Source organism: Lepidochelys kempii, chromosome 4 (assembly GCF_965140265.1).
Source record: "Lepidochelys kempii isolate rLepKem1 chromosome 4, rLepKem1.hap2, whole genome shotgun sequence".
In the NCBI taxonomy this organism is placed as follows: Eukaryota; Metazoa; Chordata; order Testudines; family Cheloniidae; genus Lepidochelys; species Lepidochelys kempii.
In genome coordinates this window covers 139,532,548-139,551,756 of record NC_133259.1, presented here as the reverse complement: position 1 = coordinate 139,551,756, position 19,209 = coordinate 139,532,548, and the positions used below count along the sequence as shown (strand labels likewise).

Sequence of the window (19,209 nt, the reverse complement as noted above, 5' to 3'; positions counted from 1 at the left end):
TAATTTATTCCCCTGTTGCAAAGTGGATAATAAGTTATTGGAGAAGGCTTTGGGCTCATGCTACAGGGCAAAGAATAGCAGTGTAGATGTTCCCACTTCGGCTAGCCCCCGGGCTCTGAGACCTGCTGAGGGGGGTGGGTCTCAAAGCGCTGGGCCCGATCCCTGTCTTCATTGACATTATTGGACAATCACTCACTGTCGTTAGTGGCATGGGCATGGGCTCACTGGGAATAGGATTATCGCTGCCTTGGTCCTAATGGAAAAGCAAACTAGTTAAATGCTTTTTTGTGTGTTGGTTTTTAATTAGAGCAACAGGAATGTGTATATTGAAATATCAGACGAATGTGTTGATTCAACACTGTTGATGCTGTCAACTTAACCACATGGAGCAGAGAGGACTGATAGGCCTTTTAGACACCTGAACTCATTGGGGACTATGCTGCACTTCTCTCTGTGGGGCTAGGGCCCAGGAAATAGACTTCACCCTGTGTGACTTTGGGCTGGTCTCTTAGTGCAGGTCTATGCTTAAAACATCTGCCAGTCTAGTAACAGCAATCATAACTCCATGCACGGGAGAATATAAGGGGGTTGCCTGTAACAGTAGGGGGCTGGAGATCCTTTCCATATGTTCTCAATGTCAGTTACAGGTGTGATAGTTACATATATTTATTTCTTATGACATTACCATACTGGTGAAAGCCCTACTGTAAACGCAGTTATGCTGGCACGAAGGTGCTTTTACCAATGTAGCTTATTTCAGCAGCATGAGATTCACTGGCAAAAGTGCTCTTCTGCTGGTGTGCACTGCAGCTCCGCTTGCAGGGTTTGCTGGCATAGCCACAACATTTTTCTAGTGTAGACAAGGCCTTCGTCTCTGCACCTCAGCTCCCCATCTCTGTAAAAGGGATAAGAATCCTTCCTTTGTCCGCTTTGTCTGTTTAGGTGGTAAGATCTTTGGGGCAGGGACTGTCTCTTGCTGTATGTGTGTAGCACCGTGGGGTCCTATCTCGGTTGGGGCCTTGAGGTTCTGATGTACTGTTAATGTCTTTGTAATCTATTTCACTTTAAGGCTTTCAGGGCTGAAAAGTTGGGGTTGGAAAACTTCAGGGGCAGCATGGTCTGGTGATTGGGGCCTGGGACTGAGACCAAGGCCCTGGTTTCTATTCCTGGCTCTGCTGTGGATTGGCTGGGAGAAATTGCTTATCTGCTCCATGCCTCGGTTTCCGCATCTGAAAAACAAGGGTACAGATCAAGTATCAGGGGGTAACTGTGTTAGTCTGTATCCACAAAAACAACAAGGAGTCTGGTGGCACCTTAATGACTAACAGATTTATTTGGGCATAAGCTTTCGTGGGTAAAAAACACTTCTTCAGATGCACTATATTTGCCTTTTTCCAGTCGTCTGGGACTTCCCCCGATTGCCATAAGTTTTCAAAGATAATGGCCTGTGGCTCTGCAGTCACATCCGCCAACTCCCTCAGCACCCTCGGATGCAGTGCATCCGTCCCCATGGACTTGTGAACGTCCAGCTTTTCCAAATAGTCCCTAACCTGTTCTTTCACCACTGAGGGCTGCTCACCTCCTCCCCATACTGTGTTGCCCAGTGCAGCAGTCTGGGAGCTGACCTTGTCTGTGAAGACTGAGGCAAAAAAAGCATTGAGTATTTCAGCTTTTTCCACATCCTGTCACTAGGTTGCCTCCCCCATTCAGTAAGGGGCCTGCGCTTTCCCTGACCACCTTCTTGTTGCTAACATACCTGTAGAAATCCTTCTTGTTCCCCTTCACATCCCCTGCTAGCTGTAACTCTAGTTTTGCCTTGGCCTTCCTGATTACACCCCTGCGTGCTCGAGCAATACCTTTATACTCCTCCCTGGTCATAAAAAAGATGGAGAAAAGTTGTTCTCTTTTGCCACAGATGGCAGAACGAGAGGCAATGGGTTCAAACTACAGCATAGCAGATTGACATTAAATCTCAGGACAAACTTCCCAACTGTAAGAGCAGTAGGACAATGGAACAGATGCCTACGGAAGTTGTGGAAGCTCCTTCACTGGAGGTTTTCAAAAGGAGGCTGGAGCCGTCTGTCTGGGATGGGTCAGGTACAACAAATCCTGCATCTTGGCAGGGGGTTTGATTAGATGACACTTGCGGTCCCTTCTAACCCTATGCTTCTATGTTTTTCCTTTTCTGTTATTTTCCTAAAGAAAGGTTGATTTTTTTCATTGGTTGGTAGCCATTAAAACATGTTGATTTGCAACTAAATGGAACCTTTACACTAAAATTGGTGTTTCCTTTTGCTAACCAGGAGGCGACACTATATGTATTGCTTATATAAGCAGTTATTTAGCTTGACTTACATTTATTCAGATTCTTAATTTTTAATATTTTATTCTGTTAGGAAATGGTGAGTGATGCCATTCTTATTTACTAGATGATTAATTTGATTGTGATTGGTTCAGGCTCTATTTGGATTGACATTCAAATTGAATTTAAAATGCACAAAAACAGCATTTAATTTTTTTAAATTAAATTACCTTAAATGAGTTGGTACCATAAGCAAAAAAAATGATCAAAACATGGTTTGCATTTAAAATAAATTGATTTATTAAACATAGGAAGTATTATCTGTAGGAGTAGTATATTGAATTGATTGTTTTCAGTTATGTCCTTCATGATTTTAGAACTAGTAGATCTCATCCTCTAACACCTTGTTTTTGGTTCATAGATTGGAAGGGGAAAACAAACTTTTCTGCTTTTTCAACTCCGAACTGGTTTCTTAACTTTGTAAGAACTAATCATTGAACTAAACTGGGTGAACAAGCTGAAGTGAAGAAAATATTTTTTCTGTACCCCCAGAAGAGACTCCTGCTTTCAAAAGCTTGTTTAGCACTTCAGCAAACTGTGGTTCTGGGTCTTGGCCAGTTACTTCCACCAGTTCAGTGGTTTGACTTTCTTAACACTTGGCAGCAAACGTACTGATGAATATTTTTTGTGTGTGTTTAAATTAAATGATAGCTTATTATAAGTTTAGGCGTTAACATAGCTTTTGAATTTCAAATTTAATTTTAAATAAATTTATTTTTTTAAAAATTAACCAGTATTTCATTTAAATAAAAAACCCTATTAAAAAATATTTTTTTTATTTAAGAAAGAACCAATTGATTTCTGTTCTTGGTTTTTTAACACCAAAAACAACCCAAAATTTACAGTTTAAAATAGAAAAATTTTTATTTTTGGTTGTGCAAATCCCAAAACACTTTGTGTTTTTTAGGGTTTTTTGGCAAAAACATGAAACTTTTTTTTGACCGGACCAGAATTTTTTTCATGAAAAATTCCATTTTATCAAACAAAAAAATCTTTTTGATCAGCTCTGCCCTCCTTCCCTGCTTTAGGTGCCATCACTGACTTAGGGTGCTTAGGGCAGAGGGGGTTGGATCAGGGCCTTGCTGCTGTGACTTGCCTAGTAGTGGAACCATGGTTTTCATGTCCTCCAGGTCTCCTGCACCTTGCTGTATCACACCCCTCCCCATTCCCTCTCCCAGCTGTGCCATGCAGCGCCCCCACCCCAGCCAGGGAACATCAGTAGAAGATTATCCTGATATCTGAAGAACGCACCCCAGCAGCAGATCAGCCTGGGGACTTTCTCTGCACCCCCAGTAGACTCTCTACCTGGTGAGCAGCAATGAGAGCTGCCTCTTCTTTGTGGCCCATCGGCAACGATCTGGGATACGAAAGAGAAGCACGTGCCCTATGCTCATTCTCTTTCTTTGGCCTCCAACCCAAGCCCCGAGCGACGCTTTGCCCTTGTACAGTGCCGTTCGTCAGACACCCTCAAAGCATTGCGCCCACATTTGTGAAGCCGTCCATCTCCAGTTTCCAGGTGGGGAAACCGAGGCATGGAGCAACAAAGGCCACACTGAGTTGGTGGAAGAATCGGGATGAAAACTCAGAGCTTCTGGCTCCCCAGGTCCTCCTTCTAACCATTTATTTCGGGTGGTGTCATGGTTAAGGCACTGGACTGGGTGTATGCAGATCTGACTTCTGTTTCCTACTGTGCTCCGTGAGACTGTGTGCTTCAGTTTCCCCTCTGTGTGATGGTAGTAATAATCCTTCCCTTCTCCTCTAGATTTATAAACTCTCCAGGGTTGGGACTGTCTCTCACTAGGTGTTTGTACAGTGCCTGGCGCAAGGAGGCCCTGATCTCAGTTGACTACGGTAACGCAAAGAACTGCAATGACCAGCCTGCCCCTCAAACTAGGTTTTGGTTCCTGTGGATTCGGTTCCTGTCTCGCTGGCACCTTGTTATTTTAATTCTGTGGTCGGTGTTGTTGCTGCAAAGTGTTCAGTGCGATGGCAAAGGTGACCCTGTAACCTGCGTGTCTTTCCCCCCTTCCAGGTAGGGTTTCTGAAGATACTGCACAAATACGAAATCACGTTTCTTCTGCCTCCCATTCAAAGGCTGGGGAAGGACGTCTGTGCCATTCCGCTTCCAAACCTTAACCTTAAAGTCATCAGCATCACACCAGTGGCTGAAGGTAAGACCTGCCCCTCCGGCGCCTGCCTACTGAAGTTCAGAAGGGCAAATGTGTTTACTTGAAGGTAGTTTTATTTGTATAGACCCTGTGATCCGCAGGTACCCTGAACTCCTTTCTTTCCTTAATGCCCCCCGCATTCCTGGTGACTGTTAGTTGCTCCTGATTGGGTGGGTATTGGGGTGCCAGTGGCGTGTATGTGTGGGGTGGAAGAGAAAAAAGCATCTGCCCTCCCTCTCCTTCACTGTGGCTTGGACTCTAGGTGAGGACTCTCGGTGTGGGCTGACTCGAGGGCTTGAGAGGAAGGGGGTGGGGCAGCACAATGACTTCGTAGAATGACGGGATATCAGCATGTGATGTGCCAGATGTAGGAAGGCATTAGGGGAGGGCACGCGCTCAGCCAGCCGGTGGACGATTTCATCCTCCCAGCTGGGCAGCAGCTTCTTCAGGTGGCCAGAGCCTAGCAGCAGCTACGGAAACCAGGACGAGTGGTAGAATTCCTTCGAAGGTGTTGACCAACATGTGGACAAGGGTGATCTACAGTACTTGGATTACAGAAAGCCTTTGCCTAGGTCCCTCACCAAAGGCTCTTAAGCAAAGTAAGCAGGCCTGGGAGAAGAGGGAAGGTTCTCTCATGGATCGGTAAGTGGTTGAAAGAAAACCAAAGGGTAGAAATAAATGGTCAGTTTTCAGAATGGAGGGAGGTAAATAGTGGTGTCCCCCAGGGGTCTGTTCTGGGACCAGTCCTATTCAACATATTCATAAACGATCTGGAAAAGGGGGTAAACAGTAAGGTGGCAAAATTTACAGATGATACAAAATTACTCAAGACCATTAAGTCCAAAGCTGATGGCAAAGAGTTACACAGGGATCTGGCAAAACTAGGTGACAGTGAAACAAAATGGCAGATTAAATTCAATGTTGATAAATGTAAAGTAATGCACACTGGAAAAAAAAGAAATCCCTACTATACATACAAAATGGTGGGGTCTAAATTAGCTGTTGCCACTCCAGAAAGAGACCTTGGAGTCATTGTGGAGTCATAGTTCTCTGGAAACATCTGCTCAAAGTTCAGCGGCAGTCAAAAAGGTGAACAGACTGTTGGCATCGTTGGGAAAGGGATAGGTAATAAGATAGAAAATATCATAATGCCTCGATATAAGTCCACGGTACTTACACCTTGAATACTGTGTGTAATTCTGGTCGCCCCATCACTTGAACTAAAGGAGTAACTCTATCAGCTGACAGAAACAGTCAGTAGTTATCCTCTATTGGACTAGCCACTAGAAGGGGACATGACACACTTGGTTAGTGTGTTATGCTTGTTTGGGGTTTATAGTATTTGAGGAACACAATTGAATAAGAAAACACTACACAGGGTTATCTGTGTTCTTACCACGAAAGGAATACATTCTGTTTTCAAGATTTTTGGGCCAGTTCTGATCTTGGGGGCCCAGGTGTAACTTTGGAGCAAGTCCCAATGTGGGCAGATTTACACCGAGATCAGAATCTGACCCTCTTCACCCTCCTGTCCCTTTTGTTGTTTTGAACTAAAAATACTTTTAATGTAGTGAGAGAAGATATTTGGAACTCACTGTAGCCCGATAACTAGATGTCACCCGTGTTCTGTATCATTAGCAGTTGAAACCCATTGTGTTGAACCTATGCAAGTATCTGCCATTGTGGGTTGACGCACATTGTCTCTTTGAAGTGAAGCCTGATTCTAGCATTAATTTGTTCCCAACTGCAACAAAAATTCTGGAGGGTTGGGCCATATGCACAAGACAAACACAATCTTTTGTGGGTGTCCTTCGTAAGTATCAAGTTCTTCCAAACAATGACAGCATGTTGCTCTCTGCACTGAGTCACGGTAAGCAGTAGGCGCTCCTCCCTGTGTGCTGACTTATTGCACGCTGCCCACACATCAACGTGCAATAATAGTGAGTGTCCTTGAGTCTCTTGTGTCAGTCACCTGATGTGGGAGTGTGTTTCTGCCTGTAGAAAAGGCATTTCTCCTCCAATTCCATTGCTGATTTTAACCTTCTAATCTCATTCCACAAGTGGTGATCAGGAAACTCATTCTGTTGGTGCCTGTGAGACTTTACGCACCGCTTTGTCTTTGCCACTGCAAATCAGGAGGAGGCTGAAAACTATGGTGACTATTATTAATTAGTCTGTATTCCGTTAGCCCCTAGAGGCTGCAGTCAGGGGCCCCAGCTGCACAGCCATGGAGGGAAAGGACAACTCTTGCACCAAAGAGCTCAGTCTTGCATTATGACTACCTGCAGCAGGGGGATGATACAAAGAGAGGGTGGAAGACAAGACAACAGTTCAACAAACTGCACAGTAACCAGTAACCACAGCTCATGGCCTGCATAGTGTGGCCATTTGGCGGGGTTTGTTCCTCAGCATGGCAGAGGTGAATCTTAAGGAGGGATTTTTGCAGGGAGGATAAGGTGGTGGTTTTACGGATTTCTTTTTTGGGAGGGAGGGAGAGAGCTTACCCCCTACATAAGGGATATTCTGGGAGGAACTGGGCAGGTGTTTGAGGAAGAAGCTGATTTGTAGGAACCTGGAAACAGGTCTGCTCCAGTCTGGCAAAGGTCCATCTAGCCCAGTATCTCGGACAGCGACCAGCACCAGATGCTGCCGAGGTGGGTGCAAGAACCCAGCAGCAGCAGCTGTGGGATAATCGGCCTCTTGCGTTAGGTCTCATCCTGATCTCTAATAGCCATGTTGGCTTAATCCTGAAGCGGATGCATGGTGGGTGCCAAAGACTGCCAGCTCTGGCGGAGCGAAGTGGTGCTAGATTTCATACACTTTCCAATGCAGAACGCTGCTTTCTGTCTCTAGAAAGCAAACCCAGTGCCAATTGGTGCCAGTCAAACAATCTGCTTTAGCTAGCCATAGAATAGTTCTGCATGTGGCACTGAATATCCCTCCGTCTCCCTCCGAATGTCACCGGGACAGACAATCAATCTAGGGGTTAAAGAGGGAAGGGGTTATCTCCTTGGATGTGTGGCTGCCTGCCTGAAACCTCCACCTCTGCCGGGCCCTGCTGCTGGGTTACTGCAGCGTTTGGGGCTCCCCTGGCAGCGTTTCTCTTCTCTGCACCGATGTGATGGGATATGTGACAGTGGCTGGACTGTTTCCAAACAGATCTTGTTTTCCTCCCACGTGTGTATAAATGTCCAGTAAGTACAAGATCTCATTTCAGCTAGTGCATTTAGCTGCTGGGTTTTTTAACCACAGACGCCTTGCCTTCTGGAAATTTACTAAGGGACAGGATGTGAGTTTGGGCACAGATCTGGAGCAAAGGGTGGGGTGTAAATTGCACTGCCCAAGGAGGCAGGGTGGCTCACTGACACCCCTCTGCATTGTTCCATCCCTGCTTGTAAGTAGATGGGTAGTTATTTGCTCCTGTCCTATACCAGCAGTAAATTAGTAACCCCGCATTCACTCCCCTGATTGGCTCAGCCACTTTGGCCAGTGAGTGAGAGCTCCTGTCTCCTCCTGGCCCATCTGCTTTAGGAAGTGAGTAAATACTTACTCTTCCATGCCTGGACCCAAGAGCCAGGTCTCCCATAAAGGATATGGGGGCGGGGTGTTCTTTCTCCCTCTACCTCCCTTGCATGGGTACAATGTCCAAGACACAATCTAACCCTGAGCTGTTTGCCGCTTGCATCCTGCAGCAATGAGTTCCGTAGCTTGTTAATGGCATCTGCACAGTTCTGGGAATAAGATTTGTTAGTGGAGTAATAACTGGTTATCTCTGTTGTGGTGATGCTGAAAGCTCCCCTGTCAGGACTAGGGCCCCCTTGGGCAGGGTGCTGGGCATGCACATGACAAGACACAATCCCTGCTCCAGGGAATTTAGTTTCCAGTTTCTAGATTCTTTCTGCTTCTGCAGCTGCAGAATGAACTGGGACATGGTCATTAACCCTGGCTATAACATCTTTCATTTGGGGTGATTGTCCTGGATTTTAATTAGCTGCAGAAAGAATCCCGGTGTTTCCACTGGATTCTAACAATGTAAAAAGCAGGTCACAGTTTGTGCCATGGCTACTTTACAGCAGTCTCCTCAGTAATGGATGCCCCCGGGATGGGAGATGGATTGGGAAGGGGACTGTAAACAGAAGGTACAAGGAGGTTTGACTATTTATTTTGCAGTGAAATCTCTCTCTTCTGTTCTGGACTTTGACCGTGTTTTGGGCCCTGCTGCATGTGCTGGGAGCTGATAAGACTGGACTGGAATGCCTGCAACCCAGCACTCCCACCCCTAAAACTTTCTGGGGCTGATATAGATGGCATTAATTTCTAGTTTCCCAAAGTGATTTTAAATTCCTGGTGAGTCATCCCTTCTCTGCCTTTCTTAGCTGTGACAGTCCAAATTCATCCCCAGTAAGGTAACAATCGGCAGCTCAAACCTTTGCCTCAGGCTAAGCTGCCTCCCAGGGTTCCTCCCTTCTCAGTGCTCAGCCCACACCCTCAATCTGCTCTCCCCAGAGAGCCTCTCCCATCTGCTTCTGAGCCACTTAACCCTTTCCTAGCAGATTCCACAGCAGCTAATTGTGTGGGAGGAACCTTGCCAGTCCATTACACGGACCCGTCAGATTTTGTGGGGTCATCTTGTGTGGGTTCTGCATTTGGGGTGCACTGCTTGAATGATCGGGGTTGGTCGTGGAGCTGTCCAGTCCTGCCCCTCCCTAGAGGTGAAGTTCAGGGCTCCATCCACACCATGCAGAAGCTTGGTCGCGTGCTCTCTGGCTCTATGTATGTGTGTGTGTGTGTGTACGTGCCACACTGTAGCAATTGCTGGCAAGGGGACCTGTTGTGCCAATGACCTTTTCACACTCCCCAGGCAGATGGAGGGGAGACCGTGCAATAACACAGCCCCCTCCCTCGCCCTGTGCTACCCCTTTAACAACTGGGGGAGGAGGCTGAGCTCCCTTCCCCATGCAGCAGCTGTGCACCCGCTGAGCAGGGGAGACCTGGCCTGGGTCCATGGAGAGGGTGGGAGGTCACTTGCATCTGTTCTCGGCTCCATTCTGGCCATCTGTGTGATCTGTCCATGAAAGCACGCCCGTGAGGTTGGCCTGATCGTCCCCTGGACTGGGGACTCCAGCTGGGACATTCTGCTGCCCCCCTGTTCTGCTTTGGTGTGTCCTTTCCTGCCCCACCTCTTGTCCCAACCTCTTCTCACCTGCACTTGTTTCTGGCTGAATGACTCTGAGAGACAGAGCCGAATTCCGCCCCACTCTGGCAGCTTTGTGGGCAGGTTCTCTGACACACCAAAGCATTTCAACACTCAGAGCTGGAAGAGACTGTCCTAGGATCATCCAATTCATCTCCCTGCCTGTACTGGATAGTTTCCTACCCATGTACTTCCAGATACTTGCATGGGATCCTACTAATTCTTTGAACCGATAGCCCTTCTGTATCATGGATCTCAAAGCACTTGACCAAGTACTCCGGGGTGTAGCATTCCTCACCATAGCATTTCTGTGCCAGAGGTTAGACGCACCAGGTGAGCCCATCTGGTGATCCGCGTACATGTTTTTCCTTTATCCCCACAGTGCAGGAGTCAAGTAATGGCGTAGGGAATGGCATGTCTAGTTGGCAGCCGGTATCAAGTGGAGTGCCCCAAGGGTCGGTCCTGGGTCCGGTTTTGTTCAATATCTTCATAAATGATCTGGAGGATGGTGTGGATTGCACTCTCAGCAAATTTGCGGATGATACTAAACTGGGAGGAGTGGTAGAAACGCTGGAGGGGAGGGATAGGATACAGAAGGACCTAGACAAATTGGAGGATTGGGCCAAAAGAAATCTGATGAGGTTCAATAAGGATAAGTGCAGGGTCCTGCACTTAGGACGGAAGAACCCAATGCACAGCTACAGACTAGGGACCGAATGGCTAGGCAGCAGTTCTGCGGAAAAGGACCTAGGGGTGACAGTGGACGAGAAGCTGGATAGGAGTCAGCAGTGTGCCCTTGTTGCCAAGAAGGCCAATGGCATTTTGGGATGTATAAGTAGGGGCATAACGAGCAGATCGAGGGACGTGATCGTTCCCCTCTCTTCGACATTGGTGAGGCCTCATCTGGAGTACTGTGTCCAGTTTTGGACCCCACACTACAAGAAGGATGTGGATAAATTGGAGAGAGTCCAGCGAAGGGCAACAAAAATGATTAGGGGTCTGGAACACATGAGTTATGAGGAGAGGCTGAGGGAGCTGGGATTGTTTAGCCTGCAGAAGAGAAGAATGAGGGGGGATTTGATAGCTGCTTTCAACTACCTGAGAGGGGGTTCCAAAGAGGATGGCTCTAGACTGTTCTCAATGGTAGCAGATGACAGAACGAGGAGTAATGGTCTCAAGTTGCAGTGGGGGAGGTTTAGATTGGATATTAGGAAAAACTTTTTCACTAAGAGGGTGGTGAAACACTGGAATGCGTTACCTAGGGAGGTGGTAGAATCTCCTTCCTTAGAGGTTTTTAAGGTCAGGCTTGACAAAGCCCTGGCTGGGATGATTTAACTGGGAATTGGTCCTGCTTCAAGCAGGGGGTTGGACTAGATGACCTTCTGGGGTCCCTTCCAACCCTGATATTCTATGATTCTATGTGTCTCTTAGCTGGTAAATCTCCAATTCAGATCCAGTCAGCAGGGACTGGGGGTTATTCCCTGGCTCACTTAGTTTGTGTGAAATGAGTTGGTGGGGTCACAAATTGCTTATAAATTCACTGCCAGTGCCACCCAGTGTTGGGGCAGGAGGCACCCCTCAAGGAGAGAGGCGGAGGGGTTTTTGGTGCTGTGGCTGCTGTGGGGGGCATCGTTCATTGACCTGCCCCAATGGCATAGCCAGAGAAGTGAGAGCAGAAATCAGAAAGCAAATGTTAGTGGGTCAAAGCGACAGAGGTGAGAAAAACAGTGTCTGCTCCGGCTCTGACCCACTTCACCACCAGGACTGCTGCACCGGGCTTCGTTGGGCTTTCCCCTTGATGCATTTCCCCTTGATGCATGCTGAGTAGGACATCTGGGGCCAGATTGGGGCAATGGGCTCTGCTGGAAACTGCCTTTTACCGTGTCCTCAGCGATTTCAATACGGGAGCACACTGAAACCACCTGCAGTCAAAGCCCGTGATGGCCAATTGTCCAGGGGTAGTCACTCAAATTAGCACCATAGGCTCCTCTGGACTTTCTCATCAGCCATTTCTTTCCCAGCTCGGTGCTCACTTGTGGGGCTGATCTTCTGGGACACTTGGCTGCTCAGACTGAGGTGACAGGACCATAAAAGCCCCTGACTAGCTGAGCATCCTGTTGGAGTCTGCGTGGTATCATGAGGGCCCTAGAGCAATGCACGGAGTCAGATTCACAGAACAAGCTGTCGAGCTGGCTGGCCGAGGAGGGAGTTGGGCAGCATTCACCCTGAACCAAGATAGAAGCGCTTGCTGTGTGACCCCTTAATGAGGCTTCGTGGTCTGGGATCTAGGGTGGAAAAAACCCTGCTTGCCTGAGGTGGTTTTGTGTTTCTCAGCCAGGCTCCCCACTGCACTTTTGATTGCTTGTTATCTTGGAGGCCAGTTCCAACTGTCCCAGGTGGTGGGGTTTCCACCTTTTCCCTCTGGGAGAACCAGTCAGAGCTTCCCAGGTCTCGGCGCCTGCGAGACTTGACGGTTCATTAATTTTTTCCCCATTCTTAAATTCATCTCGTTTAAGATTATAGGTGCCTGAAATGCTGTGGAGCTCCATTGGGTAGAGCACTGGACTGGGAGACCTGGGTTCTGTTTCCAGCCCTGCCACAGACCGGCTGTGTGCTCTTGGGGGGTGGGGTGGTCTCTCTGTGCCTCAGTTTCCCCTCCCACCTTGTGCGTGTTTGGTCCATTCAGACTGTAAGCTCTTTGTGGCAGGGACTGTCTCGCATTATGTATCTGTGCAGCAGCTGGCACGCTGGGGCCCCGATCTGAGCTGGGGCCTCTGCAAAACAAATAAGGAAAGGGCTGCCTCAAACCTAACTCTAGCGTTGCTCCCTTGATGATGTAACCTACCCAAGGAGATTAGCACCAGGAAGGAGCCGAGTGTAATTTTATCCAGGTGGCATATCCTGTGGGTCCATGATACCTTTTGAATGCTACATCACCCTACAGCATTTGACATTTGTTCTTGGGACGCTGCTCTGAAGGGCAGCCCAGCTTGTGACTCTCACGTGGAAACATGGTATCTGTCAGAGCCATCACCTCTCCTCTGGCCTGTGACACCCTTGCAAAGAAGTCATCTGTGGGATCTCAATAGCAGGGCTGCAGGCTGCCCCCATGCCAAGCCCTCAGCATAATTCAGCTGCTTCTGGGAGCGGCAAGTCAGATGGAGCTGGCCCAAGTTCTGCCTTGGCAGGGAGATCTGTGACCCCAGAGCGAGGCTCTGAGACTGCTGGGACTCTAATTAAAGCAGCTGCATTTCGCTAGGGATTCCTCCTAGTCCCAGAACACTTGGTTTCTTGTAAATGGATCAGAAGCCCTTTGAATGTTTCCTTGCAGCTCCCATTGATCCAACAGACTGGCCTGGTACAGATGCTGTCCTCTGACCTGGATGCACCGGCACCCTCGCCGCCCTTTATCAGATGGATATGGGCTGTGAGCCAGGACCACCTGCTGGTCACATGCGCCCCACAAGATTTTCCATCCTCCGCTAGGCTGTTCCACAAGACACTGCCTGTTAGCAGCCCTGACCTTTTGAGATGGCCAAGTGGCTTCCCAAAGAGTCCGTTCAGTGGATGCACTGGGTGCCGGCATGCTTCTGGTGGGACATGATTGATACCCTACTGGGGAGGTTAACTCCAAGTTGTGTCCCCATCCTGCCTTTCAGTGGGAGCTGTGTGTCTATCCCCCACCTTGTGCACTGGAAAACTTTCCTCTCTGAGTGTCATGCCTAACCTATATATAGATATATATAAAGTAGCTCTTTGCCTGTTTGTAACATTGAGGCTCTGATTTAAAAAACAAGCCACTTTGTGGGAGCAAAGGAAAGTAGATTTCTGTTCTCTCCTCTCTCAAATCCATTGCTGGTTTTCCTAGTGTCGGAGGAAAAAGGAAAACATGCAGCTTAAATACTAAAATGTGATTTTTCTTTTTAAACAAATGTTTTGTACTCTATCGCTGTCCGTGGTCTGCAGCGGTAGAACACGTCAGGAGAAGCCAGTCACTTGCATGTTTGATGGCAAAGAGAACATCCAGCTGATATTGTGCAATCGCTGTAATACATTTGTTCCAACACCTCTCTATAGTGACAAGCAATGATATGCGCCACGCTCCACAGGGCATGCGAGGTTTACAGTTGTGGTTGGACCTCAGTCAAAGGTAAGTCTGTGCCATTGTGTGAGGTGCCTGAGCGCCAGAGATAACACAAAGAAATAAATTCCCAACTGTCCGCCGACACAGTGGGCTGCATCCATTGAACTTCTTATCATTCAGATCTGTTCTTTGCTTTCTCTGTCCCAGTCTGCTGAGGAAACTGTGCCCTTCCCCATCTTCTGTCCCGAAATCTGTGCACCTGGGGCCTGATCCAGCACCCTCAGACCCAAAGAATCCCATCGGCTTTGGTTGGGGCTCTCAGTTCCATTTGTAGATGTGCTGCTCAGTGAATGGAGTGGGGGAACCGTACAAACCCATGTGAAGAACTGTCCTGCAGAGTTAAGTTCTGTGCCTGTAAAATGAAATCCTCTTCCCCGACCAAGCCAGGACAGCCCTGCTCCCACCAGGGGAAGGATTTTACATTCACACATCTCCCCCCTGTGCTCTGCAGTGCCCATTGCAGTCCCAGGGTGCAGCGGCCTTGCGCCTCCATCCTGCTTTGCTCGCCCCCCACGCTCTGCCCGCTCGTGCTGTCGGCAGCAGCTGCCTCTCAGAGCAGATGGTGGAGCTCTTGGTAACTTGGCCTAGCAGGTGGGGCAGCTGGGAAGAGTTGCCCGTGCCCAGGGTTGCTTGTTATCTTCTGCGGTTTGAGGCTCAGGGGCACCCCTCCAGCTGGGATGAGGGCCCTCGGTGTGGCGACTTGCTCTCAAAGCGCAGCGGGAGCAGAGCCACCCCAGAGGGGCTCCGATGGCATTGGTCATTCCACTGGCAGCCCGCTCAGTCGCGAGTGGCCCCTCTCCTGCCTCTATCACTGGACACCATTGTCTGCGGATGGCCTGTGAGGGGAAAAAGCTGGGAGTGCTGGCTGGAGGGATCTGATGGGTTCCTGTCCTGTGGTTGTGCTGGAAGCGCAGAGGGACGAATCGCTGCCTCCCCACTCAAGTCTGTCGAGTCCCAGTCGGGAGGTGTGTTTGGAGTTGTGGACTCTTCTGTCTGTGGCTCAGAACTCTTTCCTGGTGCGAGGGCTGTGCGGGTTCCTCGGTCGGGTGGGCAGAGTGGAGTAGCCCAGCGCTGGGTGTGCCTGGAACTGCAGAGCGCTCCTGGGATGGTGCAAACTCTGGGCCTTCTACTTTGAGGCTAGGCTGATGTACAGGGAGTGATGGGAATGCTCCCTGCCACAACCCAGCCTTGGGCCCATGGTCCTGCTTGGCTGGTGGGAGTGGGGGAGGGTATTGGGTCTGTTAGTGTGGAGGTCCTTGCCTGCCCCCCTTTGGAAGTGGCTGTGTGCTCATCACTTGCAGGGGCAGAAGGGACCGTTCTGACCATCCAGTCCAACCTCCAGCATAGCACAGACCAGGGAACTTGGCCCAGGGACTCCTGCAGCCAGCCCATTGCATGCCTGGCCCTGACCACCTGGCTGACTTCCACCCAGTATCCAACCTGCCCCTTGGGTTCAGATTAGAGAGACACGGAGTGTCTGGCTGCCTCAGTTCCTTGAGCCTGGGCAGACCTGGGCATGGCACAGATGCCGCACTGGCCATTCTGGTAGATTGTCCTGGTGATGCATAAAGACTTGCCCCTCTGAAGGGGCACACACACAATCACACAATCCACAACACACAATCCACTCTCGCACCCAACCCCCAGGCCTTGTGGGAGCCATCCGGGGAGGGTACCATGGACAAAGGCATTGTCTGTGATGCCCAGAAGCTTAGGAAGTTCTGCTCAGCTCCATCCCATCCCCATAGAGAAGGAGGGCTCACAAAATGCCTGGAAACAAAACCCCAAACCACTTTTTGGGATGGTTGCTCCTTCTGTTTTAAACTCTCTGCAGTGATGCTCAGTGCACTCTGGTTTTATCACCTGCAAGCAGGGTTTAAGGAGCCCTTTTGTTTCAGAGGTCTGTCATGCAGCCACTGGTTTTCTAAGAGAATTTTAGATCAGCCATGGGGGGAAGGGGGATCATTAAAAAGCAGCCTGGGGCTTGCGTATGCTGCAGAGAGTGAGCAGCTGACCCCTGCAGGCACATACAGGCTGGAGGATTGGGTGTCTCTACAGTTAATTGGTAAATCGTATGGGTTTTGATAGGTCAGAGGGGTTTATACATCTAAAGGCAGTTTGTTCAGCTCAAAACTCTGCGGGGGTGTGCGCAGGCATAAATATGCGCATTTACTTTAGTTGATGTTGACTAGGTGGCCATGGGTCAGACTGAAACCTGCGAGGGGTCACGTCAGTCTTCTGTTGAGATCCGCAGAACTGGAAGTTAGTAAATTCCTTCCTCTCTTGCTTTGAATGAGCAGCATGAAGCCCTCCTGGAATTCCCATTCACAATCTGATTTGTTCACTCTAATAGCAGTGCTGTACCCCTGTAAAGCCCCTTTTGGTCCATCGATCTTGAAGGTGCTTACCAAGGTAGGTCATTGCGAGCTCCATTTTACAGATGGGGAAACTGAGGCATGGGCATTGGCTGGAAACGCAGCACTTCCATTCCCAGCTCTGACCCAGAACTCCAGCCTCTTGGCTCCCAGCCCGATGCCTTCTCCACTGGTGCACACAGCCAAGTTAACTTGGACTGTACAGGGTCACTTGCAGTAACACAGCCTTCAGCAGTAGCAGCGTGGGGTGGATGAGACATGGGCCGGAAGTTACCTCTGGCTGCTCTTCCTGGGCAGGTTCCTGCCCTGCCCTCACCAGTATTATCCGAGCGCCTTCCAGCCGTGCATTCGGCGATGGGGATCGTATCGATCCCGGGCGGTTTTTTCTCTCTCATCAGCTCCCCAGGGGACAGCTGTGTGTGCAGTGGAGAGGTTTGTCTCGAGAGGGTTTGTGGACCATGTTTACTGCACCTGTGTTGCGCTGTATCAATGTCAGAGGAGGCTGGAGAAGTGCACCCGGCCCTCGGCACAGAACAGGGAGGTTTGTGATGGTTTGTTGCCCCCGTGGGAGTTCACTCCCCAGGCTGGGATGGGACTAGGCAGGCTCCCACCAGCGCCACTGCGTTGGACCCAGTGTTCGTTCTCTTGGAGATGTATTTTCAATCTCGGTGCGGCCATTAAAGCCCCTCGGGTGTTTCAGTTGATCCGATGCCCTCGGGAACATTCCTCTCTTGCGGGGCGGTGGGCAGGACACAGCAGGAGATGGGATTTTACATTCTTCAGCTTGGGTACGGGAGCCTTGCTTTATTTTTGTGCTTCAAGCAGTAGAGGAGCCCAGGTTTGGCACTTGCCCAAAGTCTTATCCACACTCGCGGGGTCTGAGGCTCTTGGCTTGGTCAGCATCGGCCAGTCCGAGCTCATCAGAGTGACGGTCTCTCCTGGATCTGTCACCGTCTCCGGTGTGCGTCCTCCCTGAAGCTGTTAAGAATGAGCAGCTGGTGAGAGCAGCTGTCAGATGAAATGGAAAATGATGAGTCCTGCTTCTGAGGCGGCGGGTATGGTCGCTTTGGGCACACTCACCCCGTTCTCAGCCAGCTCCCTTGGCTTGTCATTGGTTCTGCCACCGGCTTCCTGGGTGACCTTGGGCAAGTCACTTAATCTCTGCTTTCATTCCCCAGCTGTAGCATGGGGACAATCGTCCTGCCCTGCCTCACCAGGGTGCTGTGAGGAGAAATACATTAAGGATTCTGAGGTGCTCAGATACTAGTGTAGTGTTGGTCAGATACATGCCTTGGACACATTCAGTTTATTTCACAATTCTTGCCTTTCTCTTCCCTTCCTCTCACCTGGCATTGGCTTTATCTCCATCCCGCCGCGTGTTCTGTGCACTGAGGCAAGACCCTTCTCCTCCACAGCATCTGCCCCTTGGAGGAAAAAACCTTCTTGTGTCTCAGATCTCATCTGAGCCTTTCTCCCATTTCCTTCGCAGCCCCTGAGCAATTCCTTATTGCACTCTGTCCCGCAGTGTGGAGAGTACATCATCTCTGGATCTTCATGAGTCTAGGAAATTAGGGCTCGGTTCTGCCCGCTGTTCAGAACACTGGTCCTGCTCCAGCAAAGCACTTAGGCACGTGCTTCCCTTGCAGCCAGTGGGACCCGCTCTTGTTCTCCTAGTCAAACGCCGTGCATAAGTGCTTTGCTGGAATGGGGCCAGGGCTCTGAACCCCTTGCAGGATCGAGTCTGTCAACAGTATTGAAACGCCAGGCCCTACAGTGGATTGAAGGCGAATTGGATCTAACCAGCAAGTTAGTAACTGGAACGGGTTCTGTGGAATCCGGTGAGTGGGGAGTTTAACGGGGCTTGGCTGTAATTTTACTGTCCACGAAGTGCAGCTTCTGCAGTAGAGCAGCTGAGCACAACAGACCTGAATTATCTTGAGAATCTGCCTCTTGGTTCTGGTGGGTGTGTCTAGACAGGAAGCTGTGTGTCTCTCTGGTTCTTGAACTGCTTGTTTGGAATCATTTCTCTAATGAACATTCCCTGCGCGCCTGGCTGATGGCAGGGTTATGTTGTACCTGGTTACAGCGAGGCTGCTTTCAGAGCTGACATTTGGGAAGGAAATCTGTATTCAACTCATTAATCCTTCAAGGTAGCGGGTTGTAGTCCCGGTAAGTAGAATTTCTGTCCTTCCGAGACATGGGACCTAACCCCTAAAGCTCTGTTTGTTGTTCTCCCCCACGTTTGCTAATTGTTAAAGAATTAATCAAGAGATTTGCTCTACCAGCCTATCTTTTGCTGTCGTAAGGGAGCATGCCAAGGGATGCAGAGCGGATCAGTAGCAGAGCCGGGAAGAGACACTAGGTTCTCAGACTCCCAGTCCAGTGCCCCATCCCCAGCCCACCCTGCACTGCAGGAGGACAGAGCCTATCTCTGCTTTTCAGTAAGCCCAGCCCTGTAGTGCATGGGGCCCAGATGGTAAGAACGGTGGAAGAGGAGGTGTTTGCTCTGAGAGGTGACCCTGTGCAAGTGAATGGGCAGGAAAAGGATGGGCCCGTATTGTCTGAGTTTCTTAAGCCACCATCCGGATGAGAAGTTGCCAAGGAGCCATTTAAATTGCTGATACTGGAGCACAGGGAGTCCCGGTGTGGGAACGAGTGGGTGAAGACTCCCCTTCTGCCACGCTCCGGCCGGCCCAGCCTGGTGCTCCCCAGTGATGTCTCCTGTCTGTGCGAACCGGGAGGGAGTGACCCCCAACTCTTCCCTGCGGTGCTTATCTCCTGCCTTGACCAGCTGGCAACAACACTAGGAGTAAGAGTGCGCCCGCTACCTAGGAGCTCTCGGTGCATCCCCAGGTTGCAGGGGGAAGCAGTGCAGGCCAGGGCAATGGGGAGATGGATGCAGGGCCGGGGGAGGCAGTGGGGGCCCTAAGTGTTAGGGGGCTTATTCCTTCACCCATTTACTTCCC

At 49.8% G+C, this 19,209-nt stretch overlaps 1 protein-coding gene across 3 annotated transcripts in view; it reads left to right on the top strand.

Moving 5' to 3' along the window:
- ADISSP (adipose secreted signaling protein) overlaps positions 1-19,209 on the top strand; it is a 150,380-nt gene that overhangs the window by 93,323 nt on the left and 37,848 nt on the right. For all 3 annotated transcript variants that reach the window (XM_073343070.1, XM_073343069.1, XM_073343068.1), the window contains one exon: positions 4,395-4,533. In XM_073343070.1, coding sequence (XP_073199171.1) covers positions 4,395-4,533 — 139 coding nt within the window. The remainder of the gene's footprint in view (positions 1-4,394; positions 4,534-19,209) is intronic.